Source organism: Gopherus flavomarginatus, chromosome 9, assembly GCF_025201925.1.
Source record: "Gopherus flavomarginatus isolate rGopFla2 chromosome 9, rGopFla2.mat.asm, whole genome shotgun sequence".
Classification (NCBI taxonomy): Eukaryota; Metazoa; Chordata; order Testudines; family Testudinidae; genus Gopherus; species Gopherus flavomarginatus.
Genome location: NC_066625.1, coordinates 35,883,948 through 35,901,780, shown reverse-complemented (window position 1 = coordinate 35,901,780; position 17,833 = coordinate 35,883,948). Strand labels below are relative to the sequence as shown.

The window sequence follows — 17,833 nt, the reverse complement described above, 5'->3', positions numbered from 1 at the left end:
CGTCACAGAAGTATGCTCAGCTAGCTGGGCAGAGAAAACAAAGCTAAATGATTCCTGAGTTAACACCATGCAGTTAAGTTATACAGTCAGCTGACATCTACACATTAGCCTGTTATTTCACTTAGTGCTGTGTAATCCTATTAAGAGCCCAGTACTGGGGTTTAACCAGTCAGTGGCACAGATCCTTGTTGGCTGCACAAGGCAGCTATTCAAAACATCAAAGTTTCCTTTAAGTCAGCCACTAACCGAAATAGCCCTCTTCTGGTTTCCACTGCAAAATGTTTTAAGCAGTCAGGGGGATAAAAACGGGGAGGTACTGCTGCTTTTTTACACAGTTTTGACATCAGATTCACAAGTGATGTCTGTATTAGCATATTAAGCCCTTATCTAAATATGCATAAGATTCATCGCTGATATCCCACTATCATCAATCATTAAAAACATCCCGCTTTACATAACACTTTTCATCTTCGACCCATTGTACAATATTAACTCATTACATCATTGATTACATACTAATTTATGGAAAATCTCGTGGAACTGGAATGCAAAGTTTTTATGCAACTCCAGGGAAAATAGGGGATTGTAAGAGTCGAACACTGGAGAAAGTCTAAGATGGAACCAAAGTTTCATTCCAAGCGGACGCTGCTATTCAGACTAACCGCATAAAGAAAAAAGCACCCAGGTACCACCATCCTTTCTTGATTCCAAAGACAATCTGAGAACCTGTTTAAAAAATTCTGCTATTTATGAGGACGTGGCTTATTTCCTTATCCACTTGCTAAAGAAAAAAATGTATCACCCCAACAATATTAAATCTAATGAAAAAAGTTATAGATAAGCCATTTAAGACAAAAATATGCAGCATTTAAGAGACTTCAGCCTTACTCTGCTAATAAAAGTTTTCCATCCATGCAGAAGTAAGTCTGACAACAGATAAATTCAGCTTCAACTTTCTGGGAATCTGGACACCTTCCTACACACTAAGGAAGTGCAGTCAAATCTCTAACTAGGTCCATCAAAAATGATGCTTTCAAGTCTCAAAGTTTTTAGGAATGTCTTTCATCCACAAGGTAAATACATAAACAGAAGCTGCTGGGTTGATGCTCAGGGCCCCTCCTTTACAAATGAGAGAGGGCACTCTATCCCCATCAAGAAAGCAACACACGACAGAACAAAGCAGAGGAAAGATTATTTACAAAACAAAAAATACATAAAATATGTGCCAGAGCAGACATCTTGGCTGATCTCAGCGAGGCAGATCCCTTTAAAGGACAGAATGGGCCCTATGCAAGGGCAGTGTTATGAAACACATTCTTGTGCTATTTCATGCATATCTACTATAGATGTTAAGGGCTTCAAAATCCTACAGAAATCTTTCTGATCAACAGCTGAAATGTTTACTTATGTTCATACAGTCTAAGGTGCACAGACTTTAATATCAGTGACTGAAAGGTCACCTTTAGAACTACGCTTAGCCTGAACAGCTACATGGACAGGGTTTTACTCTGCAATGGATCCATGGAAGCACAGTGGAGGTGTGAGAGGCAGTTCTACAGGGGCCCAACCTCAATGCCGTTAAATCCCACAGCCTGCAGTCAGATTTCTTGGGTAAATATTCTCCCTCACACAATTTTCAATTTCTTAAGCTTCCTTCCACATTTTAACCCGAAGTTTAACATTTATTTAAAGCCCTATTATAAACTATCTGAACCACAGAGGGTTTTACAGGACGCTGCCTGACTGAACAAGTAGGAAGGTGGGGGATGGACAAAGCACCGTAAACACCTCCCCCTCCCCCATCTTTAAATCTAATTGTGATGGTCCCAATTTAATTTTAAAAAATCCTCAAGCAAAGGCTTTTGTACCTACAGGCAGGTGAATCCAAGACATGTAGCCATTTTTCCAGAAGGTCGGGGGGAACGTATGCAGGCCGGCATGTTTTGCTGACCGTCTTTGGTACAATCAGCACTGTTTGGTGGCCCAGCAGCTTGGAAGCTGATTATACACAGAGTTAATAATCACTGAGCCGAACACTCTTCGGCAAAGAAAGCACAGCCAGCTAATCTCCTTTCCTTTATAACACCCAGGGCCTCTCATGGTAAGCACTCTCTCTGCCCCAGTTCAGAGCACCTGCTCCCCACTCTTTCCCCACTGTACAAAGAAGCACTTTGAAAAGTCATCCCCTCTTCACTTTTGGAAGAAGTGAAGCAACAGACTTAAAGAAATGCCGACCTGAATGGAGACCTCTGGACTCAGCTGATCTGCTTCTCAATCTTACAGTGAGCACATTAATTAGCATGCTTTAAACTAGAAAGATTAAGCAAACTTTTATTTCGATAAAGACTGAAGAGGTTATTATGTTTCCATTGGTAAGTCATTACTAAGAGTAGAATTTGACAGCTTCCCCATTCTTCCCTACCTCTCTCCATCATCCTCTCATTTTCCTCCCTACCCTCAAAACTACCTTCACAATATCCTTTGGGGAGGACTCAAGACAAGCACAGCAGTTTCTCCAAAGGAATGTCAGTACTACTCCAGAGACCACATGAAAGAATGTCTTTTAATCATGCCTTGCAACCAGATTTTTCCAGACAAAAGTCATTAAGCTGGAGTTACAGTTACATATAGAGAGATATATACCTATCTCATAGAACTGGAAGGGACCCCAAAAGGTTGAGTCCAGCCCCCTACCTTCATTAGCAGGACCAAGTACTGATTTTGCCCCTGATCCCTAAGTAGCCCCATTAAGGACTGAACTCATAACCCTGGGTTTAGCAGGTCAATGCTCAAACCACTGAGCTATCCCTCCCCCCAATATTTACAAACTAAGGTGTGGATGGGAATACTACGAATACTACTCCTATTTTTAGAAACCAAATAATCAAAAATATAATCTAAAGCGGTATATTAAACTTTATGCTCTGCTCCTCAAAGTGTTGTGAGAGATCTCAGGCCCAGAACAGATAAGCAACTTGACAACTGATAGAGAGGTTAAAGATTCTAAAGAGCTTTCAAATGTGCACAGGAGGCGGCATTTTCTGTGTCCAGGTTCCAAAAGATTACCAGACTTAAAAAGGTCATTAAAAATAGGCTGTATACTATTTTTTTCAGAATATTTAATTCTTGCATAAAGTCACAAACCCTAACAAGCTGTTGTTTGAACTAGAAAGACCCAAAAACTCATTATATTCTTGCCAGAAATTCAAATCATGGGAGAGTTTGCCATCAATGGAGTTGTGCTTGCTTTACGTCTTCAGTGAATTTGACCCTGTTGCTGTCATCCTCCTCCTCCCTCCCTCCCTCTTACATACTTGTCAGAAGTGAGCAGCACTGACCCATTCTCTGGATCCTCTATAGGATCAGTGAACTCTGAGTGCACCGTGGAATCAATAGCACTGTCCGTTTCTACTTCTTCGTGCATCTCAGGATGTACCAGCGTGCCGGTGTCCTCATCTGTGAAGGTTTCGCACTCGCTGTAAGTGCTCTCTGAGCCCATGTAGGCGCTGTCAGTCACCTCATTTGCCTGTTATAAAATAGAACAGAAAAACTATTAGCTACTCTTACCTGAGTTTGCTCTACAACAGGAACATCAAACAGACACACACTAATAAAACATAAAAATGCAGGCAATAATTTAAGGATAAAAAAAATCAGATCTTACTGTTCCATGAACTGTAAATCATGACCAGATGTGCAGTTATGCATGCCCGACACATACCAACCACTTGTAAATTGACATATCAGAAGAGACTAAATGATTTCACTAACCCCAGAATTTTAGGCTTTCAGGTACAACATAGGATCCTTCAATAAATTAATCACTTTTCGATTGCACGTGTTTTGATACAGAAGTAGGTTTTTTACCCACGAAAGCGTATGCCCAAAGAAATCGGTTAGTCTTTAAGGTGCCACCGGACTTCTTGTTTTAGAGATCATGTCAGTGTTTAGAAAATGTCAAGTACGTTTTGGGCACTTCTGCAACCTAAATAAATAAAAGTGCAATATGTACGAGAGGGGTAGAGGTTGTGTTAGAAGAACAGACACCAATATCAGCATACTGCCTTAGAAGGAGGTTTGCAATCTGACCGACAATGGTTTGGACCATCTTATTCCTTTTATCCAATTCATATAAAAATTTTTGGCAGTTTAGCTAGTTGGGGTTCTGTGATGATCACCACAAAGACTGTAATTATGTGGGATTTATTGCTGCAAAGTATTGTTTTCTGCTGTTACGAGAAATCCTCCACCAGTCAAAAATATAAAAATAAATTTGTTTAAAAACCTTTAAGATGACATTCAATTTGCCAAGGTCAAACCTTCAATATATAATCTTAAAGAGACTTGAACAGAGAGACTTTTCAACAAAATTTTTTTGTAAAAATATTTTTGAACTGCTTTACTAATAACGTCTCTAATGTTCTGTAAGACTGTGGCATGACCAGTTGTCAGGGCCCCACAATTGGAGTCAGAAAACCTAGATATTTAGATTCCCAACTCGCCTGGTGCGTGACCCTTAGGCAAGTCAGTTCCCCTCCTGCTCTTTGGCTGTTTTGTCTGTTTAGATTGTAAATTCCCTGGGACAGGGACAGTGTCTCAATACATAAGTGTACAGTGCCTAGCCCAGGGGTGGGCACACTTTTTGGCCTGAGGGCCACATCTGGGTATGGAAATTGTATGGTGGGCCATGAATGCTCACAAAATTGGGGGTAGGGGTGTGGGAGGGAGTGTGGGCTCTGGCTAGAGGTGTAGGCTGTGGGGGTGGGGCCAGAAATGAAGAGTTCAGGATGTGGGAGGGGCTCTGGGTTGGGGTAGGGGGTTGGGCTGTGGGGGGGAGGTGAGGGCTCTGACTGGGGGTGAGGGGTTTGGGGTGCAGGATGGTGCTTCGGGCTGGGACCGAGGGATTCTGATGGTGGAAGGGGGAATCAGGGCTGGGGCAGGGGGGCGGTTTAGGGGTGCAGACTCTGGGCAGTGCTTACCTCAAGCAGCTCCTGGAAGCAGGAACATATCCCTCCTCTGGCTCCTACATGGAGGCACGGCCAGGCGGCTCTCCACATTGCCCCATCCACAGGCGCTGCCCCTGCAGCTCCAACTGCCCGTGGTTCCCAGCTAATGGGTGCTGAGTGGGTGGAGCTCGGACAGCATGTGGAACCCCTGTTTACTCCTATGCATAAGAGCCAGAGGGGGTGAATGTCGTCTGTTTCCTGGGAGCTACACAGAGCCACAGAACACACAGAACAGGGCAAGCCCCTGACCCCGCTCCCTAGCGGGAGCTTGAGAGACAAATTAAAAAGGTCTCACAGGCCAGATATGGCCCGCAGTTTTCCCATCCCTGGTCTAGGCCAAGAGGTCCCTGATCTTAGATGGGGCCTCTGTGAGCTACTGAAATGCTACTAAAATAAATATTACTACTGGTGACCAAATGGCAGGAATATACTTTACTTTACTGTATGTATGCTGTTTCCTTTTTGCATTTCATTCACCTTGGGATAGTGAAACTAGTCATTTTCATTTCTGAGTCACAGATACAACCACAATGTTGATCCCACAACAACATTTAAGTGTCCTGTCTTTCTATGTTAAAGTGTCCCATGGGAGCAGCAGACCAACAGAAGGAGTAGTGACACCTTTCCACCTATGAGAAACGACCTCACCCCGTGCTTCAAGAGGAGCAGTCAGCAGACTTGACTTCTATGGGTGATGAGCTTTGGTGAGAGTGCAATGGGTGGTGGGCCTAGTGAATGCACAGCTTGATCAGAAGCCACAAGGAGGAAAGACTTATGCCAGGTTTTTTTATTTTATTTTATTTTATTGTAATTCTCTCGCTCATTTCTCTTCTTTTTTGTAAGCTGAGTCCACAGCTCCTACATCTGGGCACCCTGCTGAAAACCGGTAACATTTGAGGGTTTCCTTTCTCATCTCCATCCTGCCTGGAAGAAGCAGAGGGAGGTTTTCTGCAGCAAAGGGCCAGCAGGCAGGCATCACCACAAGAGTTAGAACTGTGAAGACTCAAGTGCAGCACCAGGGAGCCCGCCATGGTGAGTGACCAAAGGAGAGTGTCAGAGGCCCGTGAGCCTACATACAGGAACCACAGTTCTGCTGGAATCCCTTTCAAAGGCCTTTTGCTGGCAGCATTTCCATGATCAACGTTCCAGCCACCACAGACCATTTCTCACACAGACCTCAAGAATGTCTGCGTTATGTGAAGTTCACCCAACTGGATCAAAGCAGCTCTGTAACTGATGCCATTTTTCTTCAACAAGGTCAAGTATAGAAAGCAAGTAATACCTTGAGTGGACCAATGCAATAACAGCGACGCAAAAGCCAACTCCTTGTCATTGGCTAAAGACAGTGCAGAAGAGCTTTTAGTGCTTTTCCATCTGCCTTAGAAGAGAAGCTGCCCTTCTCTTCTAAAGCAGTAGCCCTGTTGGTCCCAAGATGCTAGAGACACACAGTGGGGGAGGTAATATCTTGATTTGGACCAACTTCTGTTAGTGAGAGAGACCATTTGAGCTACACAGAGCTCTTCATCGGGGCTGGGAAATGTACTCTGAGTGTCACAACGAAATACAATGCATATTTCAAGGGACCACTCAAGGTGAAGTGGCCAGTTAATACCTAGCCAATCATAAGGGGGAAAAGGAGAAAAAACGCTGGGGGGGGGATGTTACTGAGTTATAGATTTGTAGCAATAAGCCATAAATCAAGAGTTTCTGTTCAGTCCATGGTTGTCAGCCTCTAGCAAAGTTATGAATTTAAGCTCCCATGCTCATCTTTTGAAAGTGTTGTGCAGGTGTCCTGAAGGTGAGGACTGAGACTTTAGATATGAAGCGACCTCTCTGTGAAAAATGCTTACACACAGGTGACATGGTGTTTTTGTCTTTTATAGCTTCTCTGTGTGAGTTCGCTTGAGAGCAGTGATTGTCTGGTTCTGCCCACATAGTAGTTATTGGGGCATGTAGTACACTGGATGAGGTACACCATCCAGTACAGCAGATTGCTGGAAGAACCACCATGCATGGTCACTTATGGTCTTTGAAGAATCACTTAGGAGCTGTTCATCTCATGAAGTCTTGGGGGAGAAGAAAAGGAGCCCAGTGCAACACTTCAAGCACCATAAACCTTGACTATATTAGCATTTTTCAGGATCTCTCATGGCTCTACCACCATCAGTGCAGCAGCCTCAGTGGTAGCAAAAGGTGAGAATATTAGCATAGAGAGGACACATTTTTATCACCATGTCATCTAGGCCTAGTAAAAACCACCTGTGTTCTGTATACATTGAGAAAATTCCCAGAAGAGGGTAGGCCTGACTGATTTCACTTCATTCAGATTTAAACCAGTAAAACTTGATTGATTTCAGTGGAGTTACTCCCAATTCACACTGGTGCAAATGAGATCAGGATCAAACCCAAGCTCTTCATTTTGAAAACTGATATCTGGGGACCTCTCTGGAAACTTCGTTAAGGAGAGCACGAGACTTCCTTTCCATCCCACCCTATAGCACAAGAGCTTTCTAACAAATGAACGTGTGTGAGGTGCAGTATAATTTGTGTTTTTTAACTGCTGTGTGCATATATTCCCCCAGAGGCCTCCAATTTCTTTCTGTTATGCAAAATATAGTCAGCATCAACTCCTGGGTAATTTAATCGCAAGTGACAAACACACACACACACACACACACAGAGTCATCTGCTGACTAACATTTTCCAATCCAGCTTCTATCTTTGAAAACTGTGCAGCCTTTGTTGTAAGGTGAATAACTAATGAATTCACTTGCCATTTCTCACACTGTTGGGCGCCTCTAACAACACATAAGACTAAGTTAGACTGCAAGGAATGTATACGAAAGCACCTACTTAGTGTGCAATACTCTAAGAACAGAAAGCTCTATTCCAGCAGCGGGAGACGGAAAAAGGGTATGTTAAAATGCAGAAGTCACTGTTTCGAGTATAAGGGAAGGACTTTTACCTTGTGAAAACAGGCAGAAGTTCATCAGTTCAGACCATTTACTTATTTTCCACATTGGCTCTATGGGATCACAACCAATTCAAACGAAACATTGTTTTGTCCATTAGTCGGCAGGTCACTTAGCTCCTTCACCATTTGAGCCATACCCTTTCTGTTTGTACGCTAGGTCCACTGGCTGAGGTTGCAGCCACCAGAAAACAGAAAATGCTTAAACACTGAGCTAGAGAATGGAGATGCACTTGGAAAGAGGCAGTTAAGGCCCTCACATAGCAAAGATGTGCTCAGCTTTATGCTTGTGAGTAGACCCACTGACTCCCCAGTAATTCTCTCCAAAACACACTCCTAATGTCAAAGTTAAGCACATATGTAAATCCTTAAAGGACCAGAGCCTAAGTCACCAAGATGATGAGATCAGGTTGGCCAGTTTAATTCTGCTCAAGTGGCACGAGACCTTAGCCAACTAGCTAGATAACAAGGGAAAGAGGCTTTCACTAACCTTAAAATTAAACACTTTAAAACATATTCATAGGCGTAAAGTATGCGCTTTAGTACTTTGCTAGATTGAGACCTTACTTCCTATAAGTGATGGGGAGAATCTTAATGAGGCCCCTGCAGTAGGGGTAGAATGAGGACAGAGGAGATCGGAGGTCAGCCCTGGGACAAGTAGAAGCTCAGTGCTCACTCCAGCATGGCCTCTGATTGCTGAGAGATACATTAGCATAGGACGTTGGAGAGAATTATTTGCACTCCTCTACTACAATACTAACAGGAAAGCAACTACATCTGCTTCTACTATTGAAATATGAGAAGGAGGAATGATAGGAGAACTGGATGCATTTTTAGTGCTAATACAAATTAAGCCAACTGCTAGCACAGACTAGACTTCCATTTTAAAAAAAAGGAGGTTTTTGTGGTAGTTGTGTTGGTCAGGAGCTGGTCACATTTCACTGTTGGACAGAGTATTTCCAATAATACAGACTTCCTCAGCGCTCTTTTGTGGTGACAGTATTTAGAACAAGCCAGCCTCTTGGTTTGTGAGGCCAACAAACTTCTGTTCCAGATTGGAATCGCTCTGCTACACAGGAAATAAGAAATCTGACACAAGAGAAAGTTCCAACAGGCAATATGAGGGCATGTCAACACTGTCCACAGCTGCCAATGTCTGTCTATAGATCCAATTGCAAATTTCAGTGGAATATTTTTATCTGTTTTCTCTCACTGGGTTAAAAGCAAGTCTTTCAATAATACTATTTACAGCTTTGGGTTATGAAGTCCAAAACAAACTCTATCTCTTTTTCAAGACAGACGACTTCCCAATACTCCCCCTCAATCTTTTAAAAGATTTTTAAAGCATACAAGTACAATACTTGAAAACAGCCTTACAAACGTAAAAAAATTTAAAAAAACCTAAATCCTTAAAAACAAATACTTCATACAAAATAAATGCAGTTACGATCACTAGTCTATCGCATCATCTACAAAACCCAAGCACATAAAACCAAGGAAACAAACAGTTAAGAACATGGCAATCTTACTCCGCCCACAGGATAAACATTCTGATCCGGTATAGAGAAATATTTAATTACAGCAGTTCAAGGAAATGTAACTATATGGAAAGTTTGAAACGGCAATCAGCTATTTCTGAGATACAAGTAGTCAAAGTGGTAGACAAAAGTCAAAATTTGGAAGCATTTTTTTTTAAATGACCTGTAACTCAAAAACTCTGATAATGTCTTCTGCATAATGTGAAGAAAATTTTCGTTTTTGCTTTCAAAGCATGACAATTTTCAGGCCAAACCAATTTTCCAGACAAAAGTGGTAAGGAGACTAAAACAGGACTTTATAATGGAAATGTAATTGCAACTTTAACTACAGACAGATGACAACGTCTCAAACACAATACAACGCCCCACATCCATGATAACAGGGCAAGCAAAAGCACATAGAACTCTGATCTCTTCAGAAAAGAAACGGGAACCATCAATCAATCATTTCAAAATAAATAACAGACATTTCTACTGAATGATTTTGTAGCCATTTGTTATTATATAGGTATAGAGACATCTTTGCTAAGAAGGAATGTTACTGAAATAAAGGGAAAAAAGTCTATACATATTCTTGTCATATTTTAAATAAAAGTTGGGGGGGGGGGGAAAAACCACACACACACCCTACCTCACTCATCACTTTACATCCAGTTTGAATACACTGGCTGCTATTGAAAAGTCAATGTCTACTACTTTGCGCTAAAAGCGAACTGTTGACATCTGAGACACCTATCAGTTCCTCCTGTAAATACAATAAGAAATATTTTAACTATAATATCTGTTTGTAAATGTTCACTTTTTAATATCCATGTTATACAAAACAGATATATAAAAAGATTCTACCCATAAGGAATTTCCCATGGTGTTATTTGCTTTATATATAAGGTAAAAAACTTTTTTTTAAATTAAAATTATGTGTTAAATCTCTCATTAATAAACATTCCTAATTTCTGCATATCATGTGACAGGCTCTGGTATGCTTTGGAAGTTACTATATAATTAAAGATTTTTCATTTTCTAATTAAGCTTTGAACACACTTCTCGGAATTAGAAACAGAAGGCTATCTGATCAATTTTTTTTAATAGCGATTCTGACTAATGCTTAGATTCCTGTTCTATGTAGCATTATACATATGGTCTACTTTTACAATTTATAGCAGAGGTCCCCAATATAGCAGAGTGTGCCCCATAGAGGGGGCGTGGAGTAATGTTCCAGGAGAGGGCAGCTGGGGCCTGGACCAACACCCCAGGGGCAGGAAGGAGTGCCACTCCACTCTGCTCTTGGTCCTGGCCGCCAGCTCCACACTTGATGATCCGCTCTGCTCTCGGCCACATGTACAGGGATCCATCCGCTCCTGGCTGCCGGCCCCACGTCTGGGTTCCTGGCTCCTGGCCCCGCAACCAGGAATCCACTCTCTGCCGCAGCTGCTGGCCCCAGCTTAGGTTCCGCTCCCACCCCCAGTCTCGACCCTCTTGCCACTGTCTGTGTCCCCCCTCCCGAAGCCACAGTCCCAGTCCCGGCTGGGTGGGGACAGGGATAAGGGGGGATTGTGAGGTAAAAAAAAGTTTGAGGATCACTGATGTATAGTCTCAGAAGATTCCTGCCACTGGCTTATCTGTATATTTGAAACAACCTTCTCTCTAGCATTGTCTGATATGTAATCTCTACCTAATTATGCGAAACTTTGCTTTGGTGGGAATATATATTATATTTTCCTTTAATCTAATTTGTATGCGGTCCTAAAGATAAAAAATACACACACATTTCAACTGCTTGATAACCCAAGTGTTCCTTCAGAGCAGCAGTGTGCAGGACTGTTTTATATTTCACTGCACAAATTAAATATTAAACCCCAAGACAAAATGCAGAGAAGAGAGGCTTAGATGTTTTACCTAGTTCTCCCTTTCCAAAAGGGAGGATTAAAAGTGTTACAAAGTTAAAATATATCCTGGCAAAACCTTGGATTTCAATTTAGCCCAAAGGTCCTTTTACAGCTCCATTTAAACAGCTGTCTACAGCAACCGTGTAAAACCATTTGCAGGTTCCCTCTAACAAAGTTTGCTTTTAAATTAATAGACAAGATGTAAGCACATTTTCAAAGAACCCCCGATACAACATGCCACGTGAGATCTGCTCTGAATGCTTCATAAGGAATCATAAGGACAAGTAGACGAGATTGCTGTAATCTTACTCCATGTATAGAATTCAAATGGATTATTGTGAATACCTTTACCTCCATTTAAGTAAATACTCAACTTTTTATTAATGTATTTTAAGTTTTTATCAAGTAAGATAAAGCATAACTGAAATTCCCATTTCCTTTCTTAAACATGTCCTGAGTTACTGTAGGTAAACTTCAGGGCTAAAAAGCTATACAAGAAGGGTTAAACAAAATACAAGAAGGCTTAAAAAAAAAAGCAGCAAAATCTTATTTATGTGCAATGAATAATTAGCATCCCATTTGAAATGAAGCCTTACACAATTAGACAAGCTTTCTTCGGGCCATGAGAAAGGCATTCTGGGTGGTAGTAATATATACTTCCAGGCCTTCAAGTATGAGATAGTTAAACTCTTGGTGCTGCAAATCAGACAGAATAATGCACCCACCAACACAGGCTATTAGGGAGAGTAGTCATACAAATCATCACATGTATTGTTCTGTTTCCACGGTCTGAGTCCAGGCCTACCAGCTGCTACAGAACTGCATTAATAGGAAGAGTTCTCTCTGTATTAGCCTTCCCTTCCTGCTATAACCTCATATTTTGGGACAACTTGAGTCCTCATATGAAGCACCAGTAGAGTACACGGGCATGGGAGTTCCACAGGGAGCAAAAGGAGGTATTCCCCTCCCGGCTCTAGCAGCCAGCGCTCCAAGCATGTGCTTAGGGGGACACTTTCCAAGGGGAGGCACTCTGGCTCTTTTTTTTCTGGCTTGAGATGCAAAAGGCTGGAAGCCAGCCCTGAGTGGAGGTGAACTGCAGCAGTGGGGGGGTGCGGGGAGGGCCAAGGAACCATTCCCCCCCACAGCTCACCTCCGCTCCACTGCCACCTGCTCCCCTAAGCGTGCCACCACTCCACTTCTCCTCACTCTTTCCCAAGCTTGCTGCGCAAATCAGCTGTTTTGTGGCAAGCCTGGGAGGGATGGGGGAGAAGAAGAGCAGCTGTGGCGCGCTCAGGGGAGCAGGCGGAGCGGGGGTGAGCTGCGGCAGGGGGGGTGCAGGGAGGGCCACAGGAAGTAATCCGGGGGGGGGGCAGAGGGACCGCTCCCCCCCCGCAAGCTCACCTCGGCCTCCTCCCCCGAGAGCACCGCTGCTCTGCTTCTCCTCCCTCTCTCCTAGGCAAGCCTGAGAGGGATAGGAGGGGAAATGCAGCACACCCAGGGGAGGAGACAGGGCCAGGGATTTGGGGAAGGGGTGGAGTTGGGGCAGGGCCGGGGAGGGGTGGGGGCGAACAGGAAATTTTTTTTGCTTGGGGCAGCAAAAAGCATGGAGTCGGCCCTGATTCCCCTGTCCCAGTCTGCAAAACAGCAGCTCCCATTGACAGCAGCATCTGAGCAACTGTTAAGACTCTGGCAATAGCGTCCACTTGTGCTGTGCTCCTGCTCTAGGGGGTAAAGTGGAGAAGGCCAGGAACCAGATGTGTACCTCCTATGCCACACTTCAGGAGAGGAGGAGCTCTTGGGAGCCACACTCTGTGGCACTCGTTGAATCCAGGCCAGACACTGAATGGGCACAAAGTCTGAACCTTTGACCAATTCTACACTAGGGCAATTCTGCAGTGTTGCATTCCCAAGGAACTCATCTATTATGTAAAACTATATCCTAATATGTAGCAATGCCTCACACTTTTCATCTGTGGATCTCAAAGCACGTCACACACATTAACTGATTACACCTCCCAGGTAGGGACTGTATGTACAATGTATGTCTTCTCCTTTCATGGGAGGAGTCTCAGCTTCGGCTGTTACTTGCTAAATCCTTCCATGTTTATAAACAGGTCAAGAAAAAAGTCCTCAGCTCTGCCCCAGGCACTTCTGACAGTCCTCTCTGGCAAGGAAAGGCCTTACAATTTTGGGAGTGAATTCCACCATCTGCCACTTTATTTTTTTTTTTAAACCTGTGGCATGCTAGTTGTATTCTATACAACATATAATGCTGTTAAAATTCCTGTATGGCCTGTATCAGAGAGCTACTCTTCCCCCCCTGCCCCATGTTCACACATTTCATGGTAAAATTATCTCTTACTCAAAGGCTTTAAAATCTTTTGCTCTCTGCAGCTTGAGTGCCGCTCACGTTAGAGAATTCTGTACATATAGTATACGGCAATGACTGCACAGTTACATTTCTCTGCTTATCTGGAGTGCCATTATGCAAGCTTCCAGGGTCTGGGAATCAGGCTGTTGAGTGGTCCTGCCACATGAAGGATATAATGGAGGAAACGTGGGATACAAATGCAGTAATATAACCACGGAGATAGGATAAAACAATGGGAAATTTTTAGAACAAGTTGATAATCAATATTCCACCTATTTGACCAAAAAAAGATAGTGGAGATATAGCAATGCACCAGTTCTACTGAAAAAATGGGCTGCAATATATTAGCAGTTACAAATTCACATCAAGAGAAGAAGAGACCCCTGAAAATCCAACTCTACGAGTTACTGTAAATCAGAGGTGGGCAAACTATGGCCTGTGTGACTTTCTTCCTCGGCCCTTGAGCTCCCAGCCAGGGACTCTAGTTGGCCCCCTCCCCCACAGCCTCAGCTCAGCATGCCGCCAGCGCTCTGGGCTGTGAGGCTGCGAGCTCCTGCCGGGCAGTGCGGTGGCATGGCTGGCTCTGGCCAGGCAGCGTGGCTGCCAGTCCTGCTGCACTGCACGGCATGGTAAGGAGGCAGGGAGCTGGATAAGGAGCAGGAGGTCTGGCGGGGCAGTCAGGGGACAGGGAACTCTTGGAGAGGACAGAGTGGTCAGGGGACAGGGAACAGTTGGATGGGGTGGAGGTTCGAGGGGGCGGTCAGGGGACGGGCAATGGTAGAGTTGGATAGCCGTGGGAGTCCTGAGGGGTCTGTCAGGGGGCAGGGGTGTGGATAGGGGTCAGGGGACAAGGAGCAGGGGAGGGGGGCGCTTAGGGGACAAGGAGTAGTGGGAGTTGGATAGGTCAGAAATTCTGAGGGGGGCAGTCAGGGGCAGGAAATAGGAGGGGGCAGATGGGGGTGGGGGCCAGGCTGTTTGGGGAGGCACAGCCTTCCCTACCTGGCCCTCCGTACGGTTTTGGAACCCCGACGTGGCCCTCGGGCCCAAAATTTGCCCACTGCTGCTGTAAATAGTGGTGGGAGGTGATCCAATGGATCCAGTGGAAAGAAAGAGATTCCAAAATTGGATTGATATTTGAATTTGGAAGGGAAAGTACAAAGGTTTCCCAGTGACCTGTATTCAGAACATGTATTGTATTTATCGAGGCAGCATCCTTGTGCGGACTGAGCACCGACACAAGAACACCAGAATTCTTATCCCATCTCTGCTGACACATTGTGACTTGCTAGAGGTGACACAAAGGGACTAAAGTTTTCAAAAAGTAGCCGCCAGTTTTGCATGCTCAACTTGTGACATTTATTGCCTAGTTTTCAGAGGTGTTGAGCACCTACAACTCTAAAGTCAAGGGGAACTGCAAGTCCTCATTACTTCTGAAAATAATTGGGTCCTAGTCATCTCAGCCTGGGCACCAAAATACTGAAGCAACCCAAAGTCAGATAACTTTTAAAAACTGGGCGTTAGCCTTTAATTCAAAAGAGTATGGACGTATGGGGAGGATTAGGTAACGTTTGGAAAGTACCTTTAATGCCATGAAGTTACCATAAGTACAAAGAATCCTTATTTGATAAAATGTCTTCTATTCCGCAGTTCTAGATAATGTACCCAAGTGTACTTAAGCTGTTGCAAAGCCCCAAACTAATTTGTATCCTGGAGAGAAATAATGTGTATTTCTCATGCCAGAAAGACCACACATTCACACAGGTGTGGCCTAGTGATACAGAAAGGGACCTTAATCCAATGTCTTGCCATGTCTACCCCTTGGAATTCCACACAGCCTCTGGAAGCTTGCAGATCTCTTAGAATCATAGAATATCAGGGTTGGAAGGGACCTCAGGAGATCATCTAGTCCAACCCCCTGCTCAAAGCAGGACCAATCCCCAACTAAATCATCCCAGCCAGGGCTTTGTCAAGCCTGACCTTAAAAACCTCTAAGGAAGGAGATTCCACCACCTCCCTAGGTAACCCATTCCAGTGCTTCACCACCCTCCTAGTGAAAAAGTTGTTCCTAATATCAAACCTAAACCTCCCCCACTGCAATTTGAGACCATTACTCCTTGTTCTGTCATCTGCTACTACTGAGAACAGTCTAGATCCATCCTCTATGGAACCCTCTTTCAGTTAGTTGAAAGCAGCTATCAAATCCCCCTTCATTCTTCTCTTCTGCAGACTAAACAATCCCAGTTGACTCAGCTTCTCCTCATAACTCATGTGCTCCAGCTCCCTAATCATTTTTTTGCCCTCCACTGGAATCTCTCCAATTTTTCCACCTCCTTCTTGTAGTGTGGGGCCCAAAACTGGACACAATATTCCAGATGAGGCCTCAACAATGTCAAATAGAAGGGAATGATCATGTCCCTTGATCTGCTGGCAATGCTCCTACTTATACAGGCCAAAATGCCGTTAGCCTTCTTGGCAGCAAGGGCACATTGTTGACTCATATCCAACTTCTTGTTCACAAATAACCCTTAGTCCTTTTCTGCAGAACTGCTGCCTAGCTATTCGGTCCCTAGTCTGTAGCAGTACATGGGATTCTTCCGTTCTAAGTGCAGGACTCTGCATTTGCCCTTGCTGAACCTCATCAGATTTATTTTGGCCCAATCCTCTAATTTGTCTAGGTCCCTCTAAATTCTATCCCTACCCTCCAGTGCATCTACCACTCCTCCCAGTTTAGTGTCATCTGCAAACTTGTTGAGGGTGCAGTCCATGCCATCCTCCAGATCATTAATTAAGATATTGAACAAAACCAGCCCCTGGATCAACCTTAGGGCACTCCGCTTGATACCGGCTGCCAACTAGACACGGGGCCATTGATCACTACCTGTTGAGCCCGACGATCTAGCCAGCTTTCTATCCACCTTATTGTTTTGGTTTCTTTTTTAGGATGGGGTGGGGAGAGAGAGATTACTGTTCAGATCTGTGCTCCCAAAATTGTGTCCATCAGTCAAGAGAAGAGCATAACTGGAATTCAGCTGGGTGTACCCAAAGACTCAGAGTGAATGAGTTTACCAACAGCAAAAATTCTAGGCCAGGGATCGGCAACCTTCAGCACATGTCCCATCAGGGTAATCCGCTGGCAGGCTGCAAGACATTTCGTTTATGTTGATTGTCCATAAGCATGGCCCCCCACAGCTCCCAGTGGCCGTGGTTTGCCATTCCTGGCCAATGGGAGCTGCAGAAAGCAGCGCAGGCCGCAGGAATGTGGCCACTGGGAGGGTTTTTTTTTTCCCCCGGGGGGGGTGGGGAAATGCCTGTGGACTGTCAACATAAACAAAATGTCTCACGGCCCACCAGTGGATTACCCTGATGGACCACATGTCAAAGACTGCCAATCCCTCTTTTAGGCCATACTACATATTCGCATTCTGCAATGGCTAAAAGACAGGGCAAAGAGTGGGGTGAAGGAGGAAGCAGTGCACCTCAGAAAACCAAAACCAAGTAAAATGGTCTATTGCAAAATCTGCTAGACTGATCAAATGCAGGAGAAAAGATAGCTTATAGTTAGGCCATAAGTCTGGGTGCTATTTTCATATCTGTCATGTATTTCCTGTGTGACCTGAGGTTAGTCATCTGGGGTCTCTGTGCTTTACTTTCCCCATCTGTAAAATGAAGAGAATGTTTTTGTTGAAAGTGTAAATTCACTGATTTCTGTAAAGCATTTTAAGTTCTTCCCATAGCAGGAGGTATAGTAGTGTAAAATAGTACCAATGTTATTAACAGCAGTAATCAGAGGACACAATTTCAGCAGGTGCCCTTTTATTATTGTGCAGTCATTCCTGCCCCACCCCCAAAAAAAATCTGTATTGAGAACCAGGGACGGATCACTTGACGATTACTACTTCTGTTCATTCCCTTTGAAGCACCTGGCATTGGCCATTCTCAGAAGACAGGACACTGGTCTAGATGGACCTTTGGTCTGACCCAGTATGGCTATTCTTATGTTCTTATGCATTCTAAAATCCAAACTTGAAATGCTATTGTCCCTGACCACAGAAACTAGGAAC

At 44.0% G+C, this 17,833-nt stretch overlaps 1 protein-coding gene across 3 annotated transcripts in view; it reads right to left on the bottom strand.

Annotated features, from left to right (window-relative positions):
- The window catches only part of RAB11FIP3 (RAB11 family interacting protein 3), a 214,908-nt gene that overhangs the window by 33,797 nt on the left and 163,278 nt on the right, over positions 1-17,833 (bottom strand). For all 3 annotated transcript variants that reach the window (XM_050968147.1, XM_050968145.1, XM_050968146.1), the window contains exon 4: positions 3,339-3,526. In XM_050968147.1, coding sequence (XP_050824104.1) covers positions 3,339-3,526 — 188 coding nt within the window. The remainder of the gene's footprint in view (positions 1-3,338; positions 3,527-17,833) is intronic.